The 21,081-nt window shown below is 48.1% G+C and overlaps 1 protein-coding gene and 1 non-coding gene across 2 annotated transcripts in view; both read right to left on the bottom strand.

Moving 5' to 3' along the window:
* Positions 1-21,081, bottom strand: part of fam20cb (FAM20C golgi associated secretory pathway kinase b) — a 52,252-nt gene that overhangs the window by 4,060 nt on the left and 27,111 nt on the right. The window contains exons 4-7 of the mRNA XM_076034669.1: positions 6,439-6,531; positions 1,568-1,683; positions 919-1,099; positions 127-236 (exon numbers count right to left, since the gene is read on the bottom strand). Coding sequence (XP_075890784.1) covers positions 127-236; positions 919-1,099; positions 1,568-1,683; positions 6,439-6,531 — 500 coding nt within the window. The remainder of the gene's footprint in view (positions 1-126; positions 237-918; positions 1,100-1,567; positions 1,684-6,438; positions 6,532-21,081) is intronic.
* Positions 2,546-2,618, bottom strand: trnar-ccu (transfer RNA arginine (anticodon CCU)). Its single transcript has one exon. It is a non-coding gene; the product is annotated as a tRNA-Arg (tRNA).

The following is a 21,081-nucleotide window of genomic DNA, read 5'->3' as shown; positions in this document are numbered from 1 at the left end:
TTGGACCTTCAACTTCAGCCGGCTACTATACACAGTGTGGTTGGATGGGCAACAAATAAGCGTTGGCACGACTGCGGCTTCTGAATTCTGGAAGCTGCTGTTGTTGTTCGTGTTGATCCAGCTCACCCATGAGGAAGTCAAAGATGGTCATGTCCATAATGTCCAGCAGTCGCGTTCCGCTGTCATAGGGCGGAGTCTGCTTGACTTCCTCGCAGTAGTCGGGATCCACCTCCCACCTGAGGAGTTTCAGACACTCTTAAAAATGTTCTCCTAATCTCCTGAGAAAACGTTTTAATAGGGAAGTCCGACATTATCGGCCTCCCGATATTAACGGCCAATGAAGACAAAAAAATGAATATCAGAAAATATTGGCATCGGGAAAAAATATTATAAAAATATGACTCTTTTAAAATTTCTCCCGAATTCAGTAGTCATGCCAAAGAATGAATTTGTCAAATTTCCTGGTATCACTAAATAGAAAATAACAATTCTTTACTTCACTCCCTTCTACTACGTTTGATGACATCATCAAACCGCACGAAGCAAAACAGCAAGCGACGCACGTGTTTCATCAGAGTGGTTTCAGTGGTGACTGGCTGCTGACAAAATAGCTTGTTTGTAAATAACGATTATTATTTTGACCGGAATGTTTATTTTTACTTGGAAAACCTTGAAGTTGTTACTTTTATCATTATGTCTGCATCCAGCGGGACATCACATTACAAATTAGCCATAACGTGTTAATTCCACGACTGCATATATCGGTATCTGTTGATATCAGCATCGGAAATTAGGAGTTGGACAATCGGGATATCTGATATCGGTAAAAAAGTCAATATCGGACATCACGACTTTTTAACAAATCATAACAAGATTTTTTTTTTTGGTTTGGCTTGTTTATTTGCTGGCTCCACTCACTCTGCCTTCTTGCGCTTGTGATAGGAGCGTCTCCACGGGTTCCTCCAGGTCTTGCGCTTGGCCAGGGCCAGGTCCGGGAGGAAGGCGGCCAGGGATCCCTCGATCTGGTCCGGTTTGCCGCACAGAGCGTGCTCGGTGGAGCAGTAGTACGAGCACTCGCCGTAGAAGCACACGTTGTTGGCTGAGAGTGGGGCAAAAGACGGCGTGTGATCAGAGTGCTCTGCCTGAGTGTGAGTGTGAGCGCGGCTCGCTGTAAATCACCCAGGAAGTTTAAAGGCTGCATTACCAACTCCGGTCGTGTCACAAACTAAAGTGCTGCGATAATGCTGAGCTCATGCCAGTCAACGGCCCACTAATTCAGCTTTGCCTCACATTAGGGCGAATGAAACTTCAGTTTTCCCGGACCTCAATTTTTGTCTTTTTTCCCCCCTGCAAGAATGAAGGTCGAGATGACCGCATAAGCTTGACTGATGGCTGCAAAATATGCTGCTCGGACAGTTTTTTGGCACAGCGGCAACTGAAGAGAACTTTAACTCAAATCACTTTTATGAATTGTGGGGATGCAGCAAAATCAATCTCTTAATATCTCGCTAATTTTCTAGCCTCCCTACAGACAATCAATACCTCTGCTTCTTCACAGCGTCTCTACCTGGCGAAATGAAGAAGGTCCTCCAGAGCTTTTTATCTCGGGTGACGTCTCGGATCTCCTTCGTCATGTTGACAAGCCTGCCAGCCACGGGGGGGACGCGGCGAAAGTCCAGGATCCTTAGAGATGGAGACACAAGCAGAACGGTTAGAATTCTGCCTTCAGAACGCAGCACGGATGTGAATCAAAACATGACATAAATGGGACAGATGCGTGTGCACAGTTACTGCGAACAATGTAATCCACAGCTGCCGAGGCAGGAGACAAGATGTTTGCTTTTTGCGGATAAACTGATGACAGTTTGTTGAAAAAAAAAATAAATCACACAAAATCTTGAACAACATCCTGGACAGCAAGAGAAACTGAAAGTGTGTCATCCAAAACAAAAGAACAAAAAACAAAGGGACAAATGTGAGGATGTATTTATGCAAAAGAAATGCACTGCAGGTTGGCAATGGCTCCAAACAGATCTTGAAAAGCATCACCACCAAATAAAGAGATAAATACATGAAGAGGTCACTCTGGGTGTCACAAACGCAGCGTATAACAGTAGCAGCTGGATTCTTTCCAGTTATCATCTGTCATTGTAGCGTTGGCTGATTCTGGTCTGTGAGACCGAGACAAGACCCAGTGAAAATGCCTCAGAGTCCCAGACGAGGCTGAGACCCTTAAAAGTGGTTTGGAGACCAAGACCAATCTTGAGCACTCCAACACTACAGCAGACATCACTTAAAGGGTGGATCCGTACGTAAGGAGGCCACCATATTGCGCCACCATGTGTCCACAGTCGCTCGACCATCTGTTCCAGGTTTGGGATTTCACCCTGACACACAGCTGGTACAAGAGAGATCAGAAAACACATTTCAACATATGCACTTGTTTTCTACTTCCTATTTTAGTCGATTTATATGAAGGTCTTTCTGTTGTTAATTTAGACAACAGCCCATGAAATCATTATTATTGTTACAGTCAAAAGGTTTCCACCCCAGATGGGACTCGAACCCACAATCCCTGGCTTAGGAGGCCAGTGCCTTATCCATTAGGCCACTGGGGCTGTGGTTCTCCCTGGCCGGAAAAGTATTTTTTCACCCATACTTCAGTCCAGCAGGGGGCACTGTGACATCATGTATGATTAACGGCCACACGGGGTTTAACAATTTCAGGTTTTTAAAGGCAGTAATTTGCCATCCAAACATCTTTAACCTCCACAGGGTTGAGGCTATTAAAGCATAACCTAAAATCCTTCAAGTGATTCTGCACGCAGACAGCCCACTACGGGAGGCCATCATCGACATCCCCCACCACCAACACCTCCCCACCCCCACCCCCACCCCGGCCATCTCACCGGCCTCCGTGTCAGGTGAGGAGAGAGGCCGGCTCCTTTGAAGATGGCGTGCCACGCTCGCTCCCATTTTCTGCATGTGGAGGCCACCGTTGGCAAAAAAGGAAAAAAAAACAAAAACCCTCACCTCGGCTGCAACATCAGCGCCGACTGTTTAAAAATTGATACCCCTGACAACACCTAATGGCCAGGAGCCCGAGGGCAGAGAAGCACTGGAGGAGCAGAGGAAACGCAGCGCTGAGCGGAGGTGGTTGACCGCGTGCTCGTCACACACACACACACACACACACACCATGGCGGGAGCTTGACGTGCACAGTCACGTCTCCGTCCTCCGTCACGGGATGAAGCGTTGCCTGGCCTCCAGGCCGGGACGGGCCGAGCAGAGCCAAGCTGGGCCGGCTGGCCGTATTGAAGGGCAGCGGCGAGAGCTGACTCCAGCACTGTTCATTGCTCATCCCTCTCTTTTTTTGCCTTTCTTTTTTTCTCTTTAAAGGGGGTGGGGTTGGGGATAAACCTTATTCCCTTAGTGGCCATTTTCATTTTGTGTTATTTCCAGGATGGGATTAAGAGGCCGGCTGGAGCTGCTCCCCAACAACAGAGCGGGAATCATCATTTCACCGAGTGCCCCGGTGGAAAACGGAAGACGCCATGGGGGGGTGGAGGGGCTGCGAATTTAAGCCGCGCGGTTTAGTATTTTTCAAGGCCGCCTCGGTGTTTTAGCGGCTCCCGGTACCTGCTAGCTCATGGCTCGCTCTCCTTTCTTTTTGCTTCGACTAATGGAGCCACGTCGAGCTCCTTTGCGGCGCGCATCCGTTCAAATGACTAACGACGCTTGCAGCAGCGGAGTCGCTATCTAAGAAAAGACTAGTGTGGCCGCGCTAGAGTGAGTGCGTGTGTGCATGCTTTTGTGAGTGCCTTAAATAAAAAAAAAGCCTGCGTGTGTCTGTGGACCCCCTGGGAGGAAGAATAGAGTCTCTGCGGCAGCAGCGGCAGCAGCAGCAGAATTAGCAGCAGACGCAGCAGCAGCAGCAGTTGCTTTACAGCTGGTTGTTAATTTAGAACAGATAAAATAAGTGGAAGAAAATAAATGCGTCTGCTTTTTGGCACACCCTGCCCGAGTTTTATTTAGAACAGACACAGGGCCTTTCCTTGCCTTTGGTTTCCTCCTTTCGCCTCGAACCCGCACATATGCCAGGAGTGGGTGGGTGCGAGAGCGTCATGACGAAAAGCGAACCAGATGTGCAGCAGACTGGAGAGCAAAGCTGCTGCTCGTGCACAACCGCCGCTCCGCTGCGTCACCGCACGGCGAGGGGAAACAGACACGGCTGCGCACTCGGCTGCCACGGCCCCTATTGTGTGTGCGTGCGACCTCTGTCTCGTTGCGTATCCGCAGAGAGCGTAATCCCTCCGCTCGCAGTGACAATCGGCCACGGTCACGACAACAAGGACGCTGAACAGCGGCGGCTCTGTGGCCACTCGAGGTGTCCATTCGCCACCGCAGCGTCTCCAGCCGGGCCGACTGTAAAGCGTTAACCTTGTCAAGGCGGTGGAGCCGGCGAGCGCTCAGCCGGACGCTGGCTGCAGGAGCACGGCATTCGTTGTGTGTGACTCACGGCCTCTCTGAGCCTCTGAGGCAAGGGCTCGGCTAACAGCGCTCGCTGAGAGGGAGGTGATGTGAAAGCTTCCGAGGGATTGAGACGCTTTAGGAAGGAGAACAAGGAAGGAACGTGCAAGAATGGCCTTCTCTGACCAGGAGGGTGTGTCTCTAAGCTTTGTTGTCGAAAATAAGAGGAAAAGTCTATTGGAGTTATTCAAGAATGGTGTTCAGCTGAGTTTTTTAACCCCCAGGTGACGAGTGAGTTGACACGGTAGGTGTGTTTCAGCCAAGAAAGCAGCTACAGGAAGAGCTGGTTCTAGGTTGGCCTGTCCAGTTTTGCAACATACTGCTGGTACTGAGCTAAGTGCTCTTCTTTTCATATCCTCTCTTTTTTGCACTTTCCAGCGGCGCATCATTAACTGAGATGCAATTTTTTTGATGTCGTAGTTTTGCCCTGCACGTTCATCAAAACCAAACCGGTGCCCTGCAGGTCCACAGCAGCATCCAGTGCCATCCCGGTCATTTCATTCATGAAGAAAGGATTCTTTTTTTACTTCTACAATATACCACAGTCCACTTGTTACTATTATGGTGTCCTCAAGGAAAGGTGTAGTGTCATGACCTGCACGCCTACACCAGTGTGTGAATACACCTGATCCCTTTGTTGACTAATTCAAGACTACGTAAAGCGAGCTAGTGAAAGCAAATCAGCTGTCAGAGTCGACATGTGAGGTATGCGTAGCGTCAACATGCTGAGCGACCCACAACAAGGACAGTCTACCTGAGAATTCTGCTGCCCGCGGCGTTTGAGTGGCACGGCAATTACTGTTTGTACTGTAAAGCTCACAGATAAGTGCGGGGGGGAAAGGCAGAACGTGCCTCCATTCATCCCTCCGACGGATTCACTGGTGCCTTCACTGAACGGAGACGCAAGGAGGAGCAACAGAAACTATTCTTGCCTATCAAAGGACAAACAGATAAAATGACCTTTCAGCTTCCTCTTGTGCACTTGTGATGAACCAGCTTGTTGTTGCTGTGTCATCAGCCTGGTCCTGCGCGAGTGCAGCTTAAAGTTTGCATGCGCAACACCTGTGGGACCAGCGGTTACGCCACTCTTCATGCTTGAGCCCATCTGAAACATGCATGTGCTGTGGGAAACCCGGGCTGACTGACTACTTATTATGTAGCCGTCGAGGCTGGACAGCGAGTGCAGACTCAGCAGGCTGAACCCATGTGGACTGCGTTGGGAAAGTTAATCCCATCATGGTTTTACATTGTAAAGTTATTTTGGGTATTAAGTATACAGAGATGGACGGAGCTTCTGGTATCCACAAGGAAGCAATTGAGGAAGAGCCAAAATCCTGCATTCTATTCTTTGGCCAGCAGAGGTCGCCAAAAATGGTTGCAAAAAGCTAAACATGGCTGACGGAAAGGAGCATTAAATCTATTCTCTTACAAACTGGTTCAAAGTGGCAAATGGCAAAACACATAGTTAAATAGGCCCTGGTGTCCATGTTGTCCAATTTGGTGCAAGTGTGGGTAAAAATGGCCATAAAGTTGTGGGCAGGGCACAGGCTGAATTCACACTCCAATCATTGCTCACCTCTGGTGCCACCCCCACAACCGAATATGGAATCTTCCAGTTTCAAAATGGACCAGAAGCACAAGATGACACTGACTATGAAAGCAATCTCTACGCTTCAGAATGGGTGTTTGAAAACCAATGGGTGACGTCACAAATGACAACACAATCATTCATTCAAAGCAACCGCATGTCATCAGTTAGAAAAACCTAAAGTTTGCCACTATATCCCTTGGCTCAAGTTTCATTGGTTCTACTGTGCAGTCAAATTAATTCAAAGAAGCATAAACACACACACACACACACACACACACACACACACACACACACACACGGGCTCATCTTGGCTCACCTGTCCAGATGAAAGGCAGCGATCTCTGCGTTGTGTCGCTCGAAGTCCGAGAAATAGAAGAAGTCCGGTGGGGTCTCCTGCTCCCGGGTCTGCCTGCGGAGGAAAAGCAGACACAGAGGTCAGACAGCGTGTTTTGGCTCGGCCGCGGGGAGAGCTGGAAGTCCCGACACCCCAACGAGCAGGAATAAAACCCATTAAGCTGCTGCAAGATTATTGCACTAATGGCCTTTTTTACACACACAAAACCAAAAGCAGCCTTTTCAATACAAGCTCGCACACACACGTAGCCAGAGTCCCTGCTAAACCTTTATGTTTAGTCGTTACCAACCGAGAAATGTGAATACTGGAGGGCTGTTTCCTCCTGAACACACACCAGTTTGGCATGTGGCTCAAATGCTTAAACAACGCAACACATTGATGACGGCCGCCGCACTGCTCGGCCAAGTTTGTAACCTGCTACACCAGATGGAATGTTTCACAAATCCATGAGATTTATGTCACACAGCCATCTGGGAATGAACCCAGCACAGACAGTGTTTGGATAGATAGATAGATAGATAGATAGATAGACTTTTGACTTTTAAAATACACTTTATTTTACACATTCTGGTGATGGATAGATAGATAGAGTTGTTTACTGTTATTTGTGTGAAGATTCTCTGCAAAAGTTGTTTTTTTCATTGTTTTTTTTGTTGTTTTTATCGAAACTTCCTGTTTTTGTTACTTTGCCGCCGCTTCGTTCACCTTGAAAGACGCTGCTTTTGTCCGGCGGCTCAAAACGATGCAGGGATGGAAGCTTTTCAAGAAGGATTTGAATTGGGAATCAACAGGACAACAGCTTCCAAAGGCACGGCCCGCTTAGCCATTCCACCTGTGTTCCTCACCGACTGACTCGCAGTTCAAAGTAAAAGGAGGCCCTTGTTAGCGCCAAAAGACTTTGGGCCTTTTGTTGGGCAGCAACAACAACAACAACAACTGCTACAACACAGAGAAAGCTGGCGGGACGAGTGAAGGTCAAAGACTTCCTCCTGAAGCAGCCTCTCCTGCTCCGCTACCTACTTCTGTCCGGCGCTCATCCCTCTGGTCCTCCGCCCCAAAAAAACTGCTTTCCACACACATTCTGCCTTAAAGCTCTTATTGGAGGGAAAAGAGGCTTAAATCCCCAGAGCTGATGGAATACGAGGCCAGGACGGGGCAGGACGGACCGTATGGCCCGGGGTTAAGAAAAAAAGAAGAAGAAAAAAACTGAAAAAAAGGGTGACAGGAAGTGAAAGAGGGGCGTTAGCCAGAGGAAAGATTTTCAGAAAAGGAGGTGAGTGCTATCAGAATGCTGTCTGCCCCCCCATCCCTCTTTGTACACGCGTCACCTTCTTCTTTTTTTCTCCTTTTTTTCTCTGTCTCTAACATCAGCGGAGACTTTCCACAACGGGATGAGAGCGCAATGATTTGGACTGTGGCGGGCGCCGCTGCCGCTTCTGCAGGCCGAAGGAGGACGAGGAAGAGGAGGGAGGTAGGATCTCCATTTCCTCCTCCGCCTCACCTCTCCCCCACCCTCCGTCTCTTCCCTGGCTTAACACTTTTTTTTATCCCTCCTCCGCTGGCTGGTTGTGACTCTGCAGCTGCGTGTCTCTGACATACGCACCAGTCATTAACTCACCCGACGTGCAGCCCAGGAACTCACTCATCCACTGAAAACGCCTCATTTTTTCTCCTGTTCCCTCCTCCCTCCTTCCCTCCTTGATCTCATTCTGTCTTTGTCGTCTCTCCGCATCCTGCTTCTTGCCGTGGAGCGTTGCACCCCGAAATACGAGCTTGCAGCAAAAACCCGCCACAGAGGGGCAAAAGAAGCAAAAGAAACACACTGGTTTTTCCTTTTTATCCCGTCTGATTCAAAATCAGACTGCAGCAGTCTAGTGTGATGTATTAAAATATACACGCCGTCCTTCCTCTCTCTCCACCTCGCTCTTCCTCATGCCTCACTTCTTCATCTTCTTCTTCTTTTGCAACGCAGTCTCGGTCTCAGGGACACGGCTCTCGCTCTTTGCCGAGGGGAGAAAAAAAAACCCATTGTGATGTAGAGAAGAAAAAAAGTGGAAAGCACCGTCTATTTACTTCAGGGCAGCTGGGTTTCTGCGACGCGGCAGTATCACTCAATCGGGATGGTCCGACCCGACTACAGCTGTTTTATCGATGGGGACACTTGTGCCAAGTCGGGCCGCAGATTTATTTCTCCCCTTCAATCCCCGAAACACCAGGAAGTCTGAGCTTTTTACGACCAGACTGCAAGATTAACCAGTGTTCTCTTCTGTTTTGTTTTCCTCTTTTAATTCAATTTCAACTTTAAAGCGGATGTTTTTTTTTTGTCAAAGCGAGTGCCCCACTGACACAGGGCTAATTTAACTGGTCGAGCAGGTGACTAAAGCATTAGCGCAGCACGTATTTAGTGGAGCTCCAGATTTACTAGTGTTGTGTGTGTGGGGAGGAGGGAGAGAGGGGGGCGTGCTTTCAGACTGTTGCTGTGCCGAGCGCAGCGACTCTTGTGCCTCCAGCCACCTTGACGACAGCGACTCCAGGAGGTCGCGACAGTGGATCAATGAAGTTAGTTAGAGCGGCGGCGGCCTTGTTTTTGTCTCCCAAGTGAGGAGCCTGTGCTCACTTTTGCATCATTCTGTACGGGAAAGCGGCCTGTGGCATCGGCCCATAATTAGCCATCACTTGAGTTTTTTTTTTTTTTTTTTTTTTAACAAACCTGGCACACCTCACCGACCACTTTATCAAGTACAAAGTTCAATTGCTTTTTAAAACAACTAGCTAGTCAGCCAATCAGGTGGCAAAGACCCAGACTCTTGTTCCCAGCAAACTTCATGATGGGAGTCACTAAAGTGACTCCGAACATGGTGAACGTGGTTGTTGGCGGTCTGAGGGTTTCACCACCTGATCACGACGAGTTGGATCCCAGCAAGAGAAAACATCCGGGGCACTTCCTGCCACTTTATTAGGTAACTGCTACAAGCCAAGTGTTCCTAATAAAGTGGCTGGTGGTGGGGGGTTGAAGGTTTGCTAAATCACTTTAACGTACCCAGCTGGCAAAGATCCAATAGGAACTGTTGGCAAACAGACGGAAATTAGATCGTGATTTTGATGGATTGATGAGATTTGATGCCCTGCAACAGTCGCTGTGCATCACTGGGCACCGCAGCTAGCCGCGAGGTTCTTAGCCTTCAGAGCAATGCTTATGTTCTTTTTTAAAGGTTCCTACAGCAACAGTGGCTATCTTTTACAATTAGCGATAGCTTCCTGTTCCTGGTACTCCTCAGTCTTTCAACGCAGTCACTTCTTCCACCTCCTGTGTCTTCATCTGTAAAGGACGCTGACTGATTGTGGAATCCAATTGAGATTTTAGGCTAATTCAAATTTTGATTGTAAAATATGAGACATGTTTATTCAGATTTTTTTTTAGATTTCAGAGTTGAAAACTGAGCCATCCAGTTTCTCTGCGAGTCTTTGAACAGATTGAAACAATAATTAATTATGACCCCACAAAAAACTATTTACTGAAAATGATGCATTGATTTCCTTTCCTCATTTTCACTGGGACAAAAACATGTACAGAGAAAACACGCATGTACGAAACAAACAGCCGGTCTGTTCGCTCGATTAATAACTCACTGTTGTGTTTAAGCGCCACAAATGACTGTGTGTAACGGTGGAGATGTCTAGGTGTTTAATGTCTGTGCAGACCGCTCAGCAGTCCTTGAGAATTCCTTGCTTGAGCAAACAGAGGGGCGCAGCGACTGACGCCCTTATAGAAATCCACAAGCATTTTTCACGCCGACCTGCCACATTTCCGTCTCCATAGGGTCAGACGCCACCGCCGGCTGCTTTACTTATAGAGATCTCAGCGCTCTGGAGGGGGCGCGCGTCTAACAGGTCGGCGCTTTTCTACGCATACGTGAACGCAACGTACGAGTGACAAGCATGCAAATATCCCGACATGGTTTTATTTTTCTCCACCCGCCCTCCGAATCGGAGAGCCGTTCCTCTGCCTGTGGCCTCAGCGGGAGACGCACAGGCTGCACAGGCGCTCTCCTCAGACCGACTGCCAGCCACAGGAAGCAGGAAGGCTGGATAATTACCGTGATCCACATCCAATTCAAATGTCAATAAAGTTATTTAGAGCATGGCACTGCTGGCCTCCCCGCTGGCCCGGCAGAGAGGACAGATGAGTGGGGAAGTGAAAAGGGAAGAGATCAAGAGGAGATTAATGAGAAGGTGGGGGGGGGGAGGAACAATGCGCGGGCGGACAAACAAGACGTCTCTTTGACGGAAACAAACGCAGCAGCTGTTTGCGCGCTGGTTGCGTAACACGGCACGGGAAGCCTTGAACAGCAGCACCTGTGTTCGGGCAAATCTGCGAGTTTACTGATCAAGGAGAGCATTAGGGGCGTGTCGCGGCGCAGGCGAGGGCAGACGAGGCATGCATAAATGCATGAGGCCCATAAATGTTTGAGAGCACAGTATGCACCAGGCTCAGATAGGAGGCAGCGGAGGGCAGACAGGTCGCTCGCTCCCGCGCTGCTGGTCGCTCTCGCTTAGGACTCGCCTGGTTGAGCAAAACTTTTGAAATATTCAGGGAACTAAGTGCGTTTATGCGGAATGATGAAAAGTTACCAGGCAACGCGGCGGCGATCTTGGAAAAAGCTCTTGGAAAAGGCCCACTGTGGAAGATTTAGCCCCATCCGGTGGTCGGACAGCAGCTCGCAAACGACGTTAATTGTGTTTTTTTTTGATGAGTCCTTACTCACTCAACTTACAGTTGTAAGGCCAGAGTAAAATCAGCAGCAACTCAATCAGATCCATGCTCTGACCTACTGGAGCAACAAGATGGCACAATATGGTCCCATTTTAGATCAGATGTTTATTACAAAACCAGTAGATGCCCTTAAACTTGACACACTGGTCCTTTAAATGCAACAGGAGCAGCATTCAGAGGTTCCTCCCTTCTGTGGCGCCGCCAGAGAATATTTATCATCGGCGACAGGTGAGGCGGCGCTGAGCCGAGTGCGTCCAGTGACCCCGAGCCTCGCTGTAAACACAGGGTCCACACTGGGTGGTCAGACAGCTTTTTGGCTGCACTCCGCACTCAGGAAGGGGGCTTGGAGCAGCCAGTGGGTCAGTCCAGGTTCAGCAGTACAAAAAACAACAAAAAAAACCAAAACAAACCACACATCAGCGTGAGAATGAAAATGAGAAACGGAGAGAGCTGCATCTGGAAAAATCCACCTGCGCGAGACAAGCAGAGCTCAACAGCAGCAGGGGAGAGGCAGGAGGGAGGGAGGGAGGGAAATGGAACAGGAGACATTTCATCTTGTCCTGCTGTTGACATCAAGTCAGAAAAATGCTCTCATTAAACAACCTTGTTGGCCCAGCTGCAATTCTGCCTCTACTTTACAACGGCAAGTACGCCGAAGAGCCCTAAAGTACCTCAGTGAATCAGTGCGATTTCAAAATAAAAGTTCTTGAAAATACATAATAATCTCAAAACCTGTGTGACGTCACGCAAACCCTGCTTCATGGGCTGCTACAAAGAATGCTAGCAATCTATAGTATGCATATATATGCATATAGTATAGTATAGTATAGTATAGTATAGTATAGTATAGGCTACGACCAAGCTATGTACAAAATATTAAATGAAACATCACAAAATGTTATATACCTAATTTACATTAAGAAAAAAATACTTCCAAAACTCCTGTTCACATTCCACAGTTTGTATGTCGGCTCCTGCAGGCTCCAACCGACTTATTTTGAAAAGTCTAAAGTCTGTGCGGCAGCGTACTACAGCAAACTACTATATTTTCTCTCAAAATCCGATTGGTGTCTGAGTGTCGAGGCGGTTTCTTTGGCTTTAAAAGGACAGTAAATATTAGCCCACAAGGTGATGTATCGCGCTCAAAATATCCCCGTGTCACAAAGCATCGGAGCGTGTCAGGAGAGGACGTTTTGAATTCTTTCAAAGTCGAGGCAGGCAATCGATCAGCGGGAGCCCGCGGCGATGGTTGCGGGCCACAGCGAGGAGGAGGCGGGCGGAAAGATTTTGCTGTGAAAAAAATAAAAAAATAAAGCAAAGAACAAGGGCATCGTAGAGCCCCAGCGGTCCCGCACCAAAGGGCTGACTCCACACTCTTGTCACAAATCATCCGTCAGACGCACCGGCTGCAGCACACACACACACACACACACACACACACACACACACACACACCACAACTCAAATCCGGCTGTACAGCCGTGCACATTTAAATAAAGAGCTTGTTCAAACCTCAGGAGGGGGGTTGCAGAGCTGCGTGGAGACAGGTGAGTTTTAAACGGATCAGAAGGTAAGACAGCGAGGAGGGGAGGCAGAGGGAAAAAAAGCCGCTCCAGCCGCCTGAGAGACGGCGGAGACGAGAGGAGGCGGAACGTTGTTTTACCTCCGGCGTGGCGCCTGCGAAGGTTGACCTTTCCAGCGATCGCATTCGATAAATCGAGGAAAGAGGTTTTTCTCCGGCAAATGAGACCGCCGCACCTGTAGCATCAAGTGCGGCGGCGATGCGCGCTACTGTTTACTAGGACTCACTGCCACGAGCGTGTCAGGGACGCACAGTGAGCGGGGCTCACACGAGAGGCCGCGGAAAATAGTTTTCACGGCCGAGTGCTCGGCGGAAGGAAGACAAAAAGAGGGGGGAGCAAAAATCAGCTGCCTTTCAACTCTGAAATCTGGCCCATCCATCTTGGCAACTTGTGATAGACGGCAGAGATACGGTAACAAATTCGCTAACAAATAATTTCTTTCAAAACAAAGAACACCATGGAAAGCTTGGACAGTTTTGCTTAATTTTTTTCCCCTGACTGACTGCAACATAAATTGACTTGTAGCACTTGACTAGCAATACTAGCCACACAGCAGTGGCGCTAAAAGTAGCGCTGATAACATTTGTGGGGGCTCGAGTTGTAGCTGTAGCTGCTAAAACTAGCTAAGAGTAGCAGCAGGGCATGAACGAAGAACCAACTGCATCTAAAGGTGGATGAATTTTCTTTTTTTGCCTTGTTCCACAAACGCTTGTTGAGTTGCAGCCACAAGGTTTCGCTGAAGTCTGACTGACTGGTTCTACTTCACGGTGACAAACAGGTAGAGGGGCTATTCAGTCACCTTCAAAGTTTGCTAACACTCTCTGTGGCATCTTAACCGGGCTGCTACGTGCAATAAATCAAAACGACTTAGAAAACGTCGACTCTGGAAGGCTGTGTTGTAAAAAAAACAAAAAACCCCAAAAAACAGAGACAGAAACAGGAAAAGCCTGTTTTGTTTCAGCCAGCTTTCATTTCTCTTCTTCTGTATTTTCAATCGAAGGGTTTTTATCTGATTTCTTGAAATAATTATATCGGCTCAGTTTCCTTTGAAACAGAAGGAGAATAAAAGAAGAAGAAATGAAAGAGAAAAGCCTAAATACTGAAAATGACAAAGCGCAAAGGCCTGAAGTTCTCACTCGAAAACTCCTTTTTCTTTTTTCAACACCAACTCCTAAACGCTCTAAAAACGACATTCAGACTGTGATCCTCGGTACGCGCGTGTGTGTGTGTGTGTGTGTGTGTGTGTGTGTGTGTGTGTGTGTGTGTGCGCGTTTGAATGCTTCCTGAGCTCTGTGTGTGTGTCACCCTCTTCTAGGTGTGTGATGGCTGGCATCACTCCGCAGGCGCTGCACTCCTCTCCCTCCTCCTTCACTCCTCCACTCCCCTCAGATCCTGGCTCGACACACACAGAGAGACAGCTGTTTCCTTCCAGCTACGCTCTCTCTCTCTCTCTCTCTCTCTCTCTCTCTCTCTCTATTCTCCTCTGACCCACGCAGGTACGTGCGCACGGACGCGCACACGCAGACACACACATGCAAACCTACTCACACGGACACTTTATTTCATTTAAAAAAGGCAAATTAGGACCGACAGAGGGAGCAGAAGGGAACCGCACACGGGCACGTATGTTGCCTTGCAGAGAAGGACACACACGTACACACACGCACAGGCGAGAGACGAAGGTACAGAGCGCATATTAACAACTTGCCTGCATCTCGCTGAAACAGTTTAATAAATGAAAATGGTGAGCGCCTCCAGAAACGAGCCGTCATCCACCGGGGGGAGCGGCTCTCTCGTCGTGCACTTCCTCCACCTGAGACCAACTCATAAACAAACATGATTCACACGCAGCCTGATGCGTGTGACTCATGGATAATGGTTTCCTTAACGAGGAGGGACTCCATCCTGTTCCCGCTTTAACCTCTGGGCGCTCCGGAGCTGACGGCATGCAATCGATTCCCATCATCTTCTGCGAAACAAAACAGCTCTCTTTATTTATTTACCGCTGGATGTGTGGCCTCTTTAAAGAGGTCTTGGTTTGGAGGAAACGGCTCTGATGAGCAGCCAAGCACCGTGAACACAGCTAGAGAGGACGAGGGTGAAGACGGACGCTCAGATTGAATCTCATTGGGAGGTAGGATGAGGCAAAGAGACGCAGGGACGGAGACACGCTTCTCTTTGGTGGTTTGTTTTGGAATGGAAGAATTAAAACAAGAAGAGAAAATGACTTTGATGATCTGCATTTCATCTGATTTCTTACGGTCCATGTGACCGCACTGAACGTGAGAGTGAACTGGTTTGACGAACGTTACATTAGAATATAAAGTTGACAACAAATGCAAAGAAAAATCAAATAACCAAACAAAAATCAAACAAATCAAAGTTGCGGGAGGCCTCTTGCCTTCAGTGTAGCGGAGCAGAATCTCAAAAGAATCTAACATCAAGTATTCAAGTCCAGCCAGCAAGGTTAAAACCGGCGCCGCTTTGCCCAAGTCTACCTTCGGAGATACGATTGTGAAAAAAACAAAACAATGATGGCGAGTCAAAGGGACAAAGCAGGAAAAGTGCTTCACTATGCAAAGAGGGGTTTCCCCACTTGGAGGGTTTCCTGCATAGGCCAGATGGTTATAACAGAAGGTATATTCTAGGACAAGGCCTGAATGTAAAATGCTGCTTGTGTATTAATCCACCGCTCAAAGCCAAACATAAAGATGTTGAAACGTTGCGGCACAGCGCTGGCTCTGCCTCCTCTTCCTCCTCTCCCTCCTCTTCCTCCGCCGCTGCTCCGCGGAGCTCTTATCACGTCAGCCCGTAAATATCCCAAACAGATAAACAGGCCATAAAGATGAAGACATTATTTCGACATAATCTGCGGCAGATATACGGCCGTGTACTGACAGCGGGATGCGTCCTCCCGGCCCGATGCAGCGCCGGCTCTCATCTCATCACGCCGCCGCACCGCACCCTCTGTCTTTTCCCCGCTGCTTCCGACCGCCGGCTCTGCGCTCCCCGCCATCTGGATCGACCACTTAGAGGAAAATAGAATCGCTGGTGCCCTCCTCTTTCTTTTTGGGAGATGTGATCTGACTGAGCGAGCGCGGGAAATCCCAGGGACGTATCCAATATTCCAGGAAACATCCAATATTCAGTTTGCGTCTCGTTTCAAATGCCTTAAAGCTGGAAAGAACAGAAAAGGGAAGGGAGGAAAGATGGAGGGGAGGGAGGGGCGAGGGAGGGAGAATGGGCTTCCAAATTAATTAAATTGCTTTGGATTAAAAATTCAGTGTGGGAATGCAATTACGGTGAAATGCCTGATGCCATTTCTTTCCCCACTGAGGGCTGCAGCGCTGGGGTAGGCACGGGGATGGATGGATGGATGGATGGATGGATGGATGGATGGATGGATGGAAGGCATGAAGAGAGAGAAAAAACCCGACAACAACAACGACACACAAAAGCTGCGGAGGAATCTTTCATGATGCATGCGTGCATTTTTATCTTTTTTACATTCTTTTCCCGCACTCATGAAGCCTCGAATTCCCGCATAAGCTGTAAAAAGAATAAAATCAGAAATGGTTCTCTAATCTCCATTTCTAAAGGGGAGCTAGATTACACATGTGTGAGTGGGAAGGGAAGATGATGATTTTTTTTTACTCTCCCCCTCCGTATGGCATAAAAGATGCTCCTTAATCTGCAGCCTTCATTCAGTTTTCACACAGGCGACATCAATGAAGCGGTGGCACCGCGGGTCGGCTCGCGCACAGCCGTTCAGCTGCATGTTGACCAAATAATCATATTATGCTACACAATGCCAAGGGCTATAAATGTAAAGCCTTGCCGCCTTTAATATGCGTATTGTGATACACGGGTGCGGCAGGACGAAAATAGAGCACTTGTGATTTGCTCCGCTTTATCACATTGCCTCTGTGATTTCAATTTTGTAGGGCAGGTCAACGGGGTCAACGCTGCGGGCATAGCATTTTAAAATTACCGTTGATCTTGGATGAATTTATCAAATCATTCTATTTATTTTCTGTTGAATGCAACATAAATTTTACAACGCTAGAAGGAATTTAGGGATTAAGTAGGTGTGATTAGTCTCCTGAAGCGGCTTAGAAATTGTGCACTTAACAAGGGTTTAAAATTAAACCTGGTGTGACATTTAAATTTACCAGTTTTGTGTTGTTTTTTTTTCTGCTCTCACGCTCAGAATTGCTAAATGGGAGAAAGGAATCGTTTAATCATGGACATAATCTACTGTCTTATTTTTAACATTACATAATATACATTATACGAAAAAATAATTAGTATTTTAACAGCTGCCATTAGAAAATAATAGCTTGTTAACCAAAGTTTTATAGCTAGGAGCTAGTTAGCGAAAGCTAGCAAACACCAACATTTGGCTAGCATGCTAATGGCTCGGCACTTTTACTCCTTGCACCAGTGGGGCGTTCATTCAGTGTGTGGAGTGCATCCAAAGTCCCACCCCCCTGCTTGATTCTGTGTTTAGTGCTTTCGCGTTTCACAAACCTCTCAAAAATTCAGCGTTTAGTCCAGAGAAATGCGATTTAGGGCAAATGTAACGTTATAAAACCTTGTGACATAGCTAAAATCTGACATAGCTCCTGCTAAGCAGCTTTTTTTTTTTTTTTTTGGTTTTCATTTATTTACCATTTCGGCTTGCCGGCCAGCGGCCAAACTCTGCCAGTTTAGGATCGACTCAAGCACGGCGGCTGCTTCTAATGTCACTGACCGCTGACTTTAATCAAATGAACGTACTGCCGCACTTGAAGCCTCGAGAAAATATGTCAACCTTCAAGCCGTAAGCAGCCTCCAGCGGCGGCGACGCAGCGAGAAAAAAAAAGAAGAAAAAATAGAAAAAAAGAATCATCCGTACGCGCAGTTCGCTGCGTGTCGGAACTGAATTGGAAGAGGCTCAAGTGTAGGTTTGTGGTAACGGCCTCCATTCAGACGGAGAATGTCTGCTGGATGGCTGGGAGACGGGGCCGGCCAAGACTGATTGCTGTGGCCTTTCCGGAGCTATTCTGCCTCTGCTGAGTGTGTGTCTTCCACTCAACATTGATCTATCGACCCACGCTCCAGTAAAACCTCAGCTCTGACCAAAAGGTGAATCTCATTTCTAAACACGTGCACACACACGCAGGCGCACACACACACACACACACACACACACACACACACAGATGCGCACACACTAACAAGCATGTTGATTTTTGATGACAAGATTGATGTAGCCGCTCTGAGATCTCCCTGCCTTGACAATAGGTGTGCGCTCCTGTGTGTGTGTGTGTGTGTGTGTGTGTGTGTGTGTGTACTGGCAGTGGTGGTGGTGGTGATGGTGTAGGAAAGGTGGGGGGGATGCTACGTGCGCGAGCGCGAACATCTGCGCGCCATCCAGCAGCGGCCTCTGTGAGCTCTTGGAGAGTGTTGCAATCACAGCAGTGTAATTGGAATTGAGCAGCTCATCCATGTAACTTGCAAGCGAGCGCCGGGGAAACAATTACTGCTGTCGGCCGTAACGAGATGCGGCTGATGCCTCGGGGTCAAAGGTTATCTGCGGGGAGGCATTGCGGCGCGTATTGAAAAGAAGAAGAAAAGAGAAAAGCGGCAACGGTTTTGCGGCAGGGAAAAGCTCACGTAACTGTGTTTTCAGAAAAAAAATATATCAATTGTAATATGCATAAAATTACATAATGAGAAGAAGAAGAAGAAGAAGAAGAAGAAGAAGAAGAAGAAGAAGAAGAAGAAGGGGAGGAACCTGGCAGCAGAGTTTCACACGTCTATTTGATTCTCTCCTCATATACCGTGTGTGTTTGAAAAGGACAGGACAGGAGCTTGAATCCGTCAATTCAAATGTGGGTGAATTTCCTCCAGCGAGCAGCAACCGGTCCGACTGTGTGAGTGGCACATGCGGCACTCCTGCTCCTCCCCCTCCTCCTGCTCCTGCTCCTCCCGCTGCAGGGCAGGCGGCTGAGCGAAAGGAGAGGAGGGAGCTTGTTTTTACGTTGGCGGTATTCACCGTGCACGTGTGCTCGGGAGGGCGCAGTCTTTATTGCACTGGGACGGTTTGAGTGTGACAGGATGTGATTTAAGAGGATTTCTACCACTGCTCCTGACCTGCAGAGGCGCTCACATCTTCAGGTAATCACCGCCTTTGCAGGGGAGAAAAAGTGTCAAAGTTCACTGCGAGGCAGTTTGACTGACAGACTGGATGGACTTTGCCTGCCCGAGGATGTTGCTGCTCACTGCCGTGGTTTTCTTTTATGACGCAAAGCCGTAGAATAGGAAAGGGAAGAACCGTGTCATTAAAATCTAGAAAAGCCAAACAAATATTGAAAACAGAGAGACAGCTCTCTCTCTCCCTCTCTTTCTCTCCCTCTCTCTCTCTAGCCAATCACATTCTGAGGATTGTATTTATGTAACAAGCCATCCGTGTAATTTGCCTCTCCAGCCTGCCGATGATGAACCTCAATCCTTGCTCCACCTTTTCAGAAGGTGTTTAGTAACAACAACAACAAAAAAGGCAGTTCTAGAGGCTAGCCCTCTGTGATGTCACAAAGGGCACTGCTTTCCTTGGTCAGTGACAGGTGTTGGTTCCTCTCCCTCAGACGTCCCCATTTTGGTACCCTTTCAAAGACACGGCAGGTCCAACAACGCCAGACTAGAGCCATTTAGCAGGAGGTTGTAAACAGAGGGCTCTCCTGGACCCTTCTTCGCTGGAGGGGGTGCACCGACAATTAAGGCCATTCTGATTGTGACTCTAAATACGGGGAATCATTTAGGGCCTTTTTCAGCAGGACCTCCACAGTATTGACCCAATTTGACCAAGGAAATTAAATATTAGGACATTTTCTAACACATTTTTATGCTACTTGTGCTTAATTTGCTGTGACGTACTGCAGCTGCAGAGAGAATTTGAAATGAAATGCTCAAAGAGTGGCCACCATCGGCAGCGTTGTTCACGGTCGCTCAGTGCAGCCAGGAGTTATTCTGCGGTCTAGTTTGACACTATATTAGCAGCTTTGTGACGGGCTGCTGTTAGACATAAAAGAAGTCATTTGTTTTTTTTTTACATCCGGCACTGAAGAGAAGCATCACGTCAACACACATTCCAGCAAACGGCCAGTGATGAAACCCGGAAGCGGTGGCTGTTTTTCCCGCTCCCTGACCGACATTCACCGCTAATTATCAGCTGCCCTGCCCCCCCCCCCCCTTCCACACACACACACACTCTCTCTCCCCCTCCCCTCTCAGCACTCGCAGCACGTAGCGCGTATCCATCTGCTCACCCCTGCCGCCATACTTCTCCGCTCCTATCTCGCTCCGGCCGCCTTCAGCTCTGCGGCTCCGTGTCCCACGAGGGCTCGGGGGGGGGGGACGTCGCGAGGCACTTTTCATTACTCCCGCACGATCTTCCACCCTCCCTCTCGCCCTGACGCCTGCGCTGCTGTGCAGCGGAGTTATGAGAAGCTATTAGCGGGAGGGTTTGTCAGCGCCGGCCGAACAACAATTGATGAATTAAAACTCCGCTCTCGCCGCCTCGCGAGGAGCGAGACGCACATTGAGAATTCAAACCCAAACATCCCGACCTCACACACACCCCTCACTGGAAAAACTGTGTTGCGAGCGGCTGGGAAATGATTTGTATTGTCTGTTGTGGCGACGTGGCGGTGGATGGCTTGGGGTTGGAAGAAATGCCACACGGCCACATTTATTTTAAAAAAATATTGTGAAATGACAGAAATTAATAATTCTAATTGTATTTATGCAGACTCTAGTAACTTTGGGACTGGAATTTGGCAATTGGCCAATCCTTGTATCTGTCAGATCATCATCATCACCATCACCATCACCATCACTATCATCATCATCGTCACTATCATCGTCATCATCATCATCACCATCTCTGTCACCATCATCATCATCATCATCATCATCACCATCACTATCATCATCATCATCACCACCACCACCATCATCACTATCATCATCATCACCACCATCGTCACTATCATCGTCATCATCATCACCACCATCATCCCTATCATCATCATCATCACCATCTCTGTCACCATCACCATCACTATCATCATCATCGTCACTATCATCGTCATCATCATCATCACCATCTCTGTCACCATCACCATCATCATCATCATCATCATCATCATCACCATCACTATCATCATCATCATCACCACCATCATCACTATCATCGTCATCATC

Source organism: Nelusetta ayraudi, unplaced genomic scaffold, assembly GCF_046127955.1.
Source record: "Nelusetta ayraudi isolate G7.1 ecotype Tasmania unplaced genomic scaffold, CSIRO-AGI_Nayr_v1 ptg000042l, whole genome shotgun sequence".
Taxonomy (NCBI): Eukaryota; Metazoa; Chordata; class Actinopteri; order Tetraodontiformes; family Monacanthidae; genus Nelusetta; species Nelusetta ayraudi.
The sequence above is the reverse complement of the archived record's forward strand: the minus strand, read 5'-3'. Positions and strand labels throughout refer to the sequence as shown.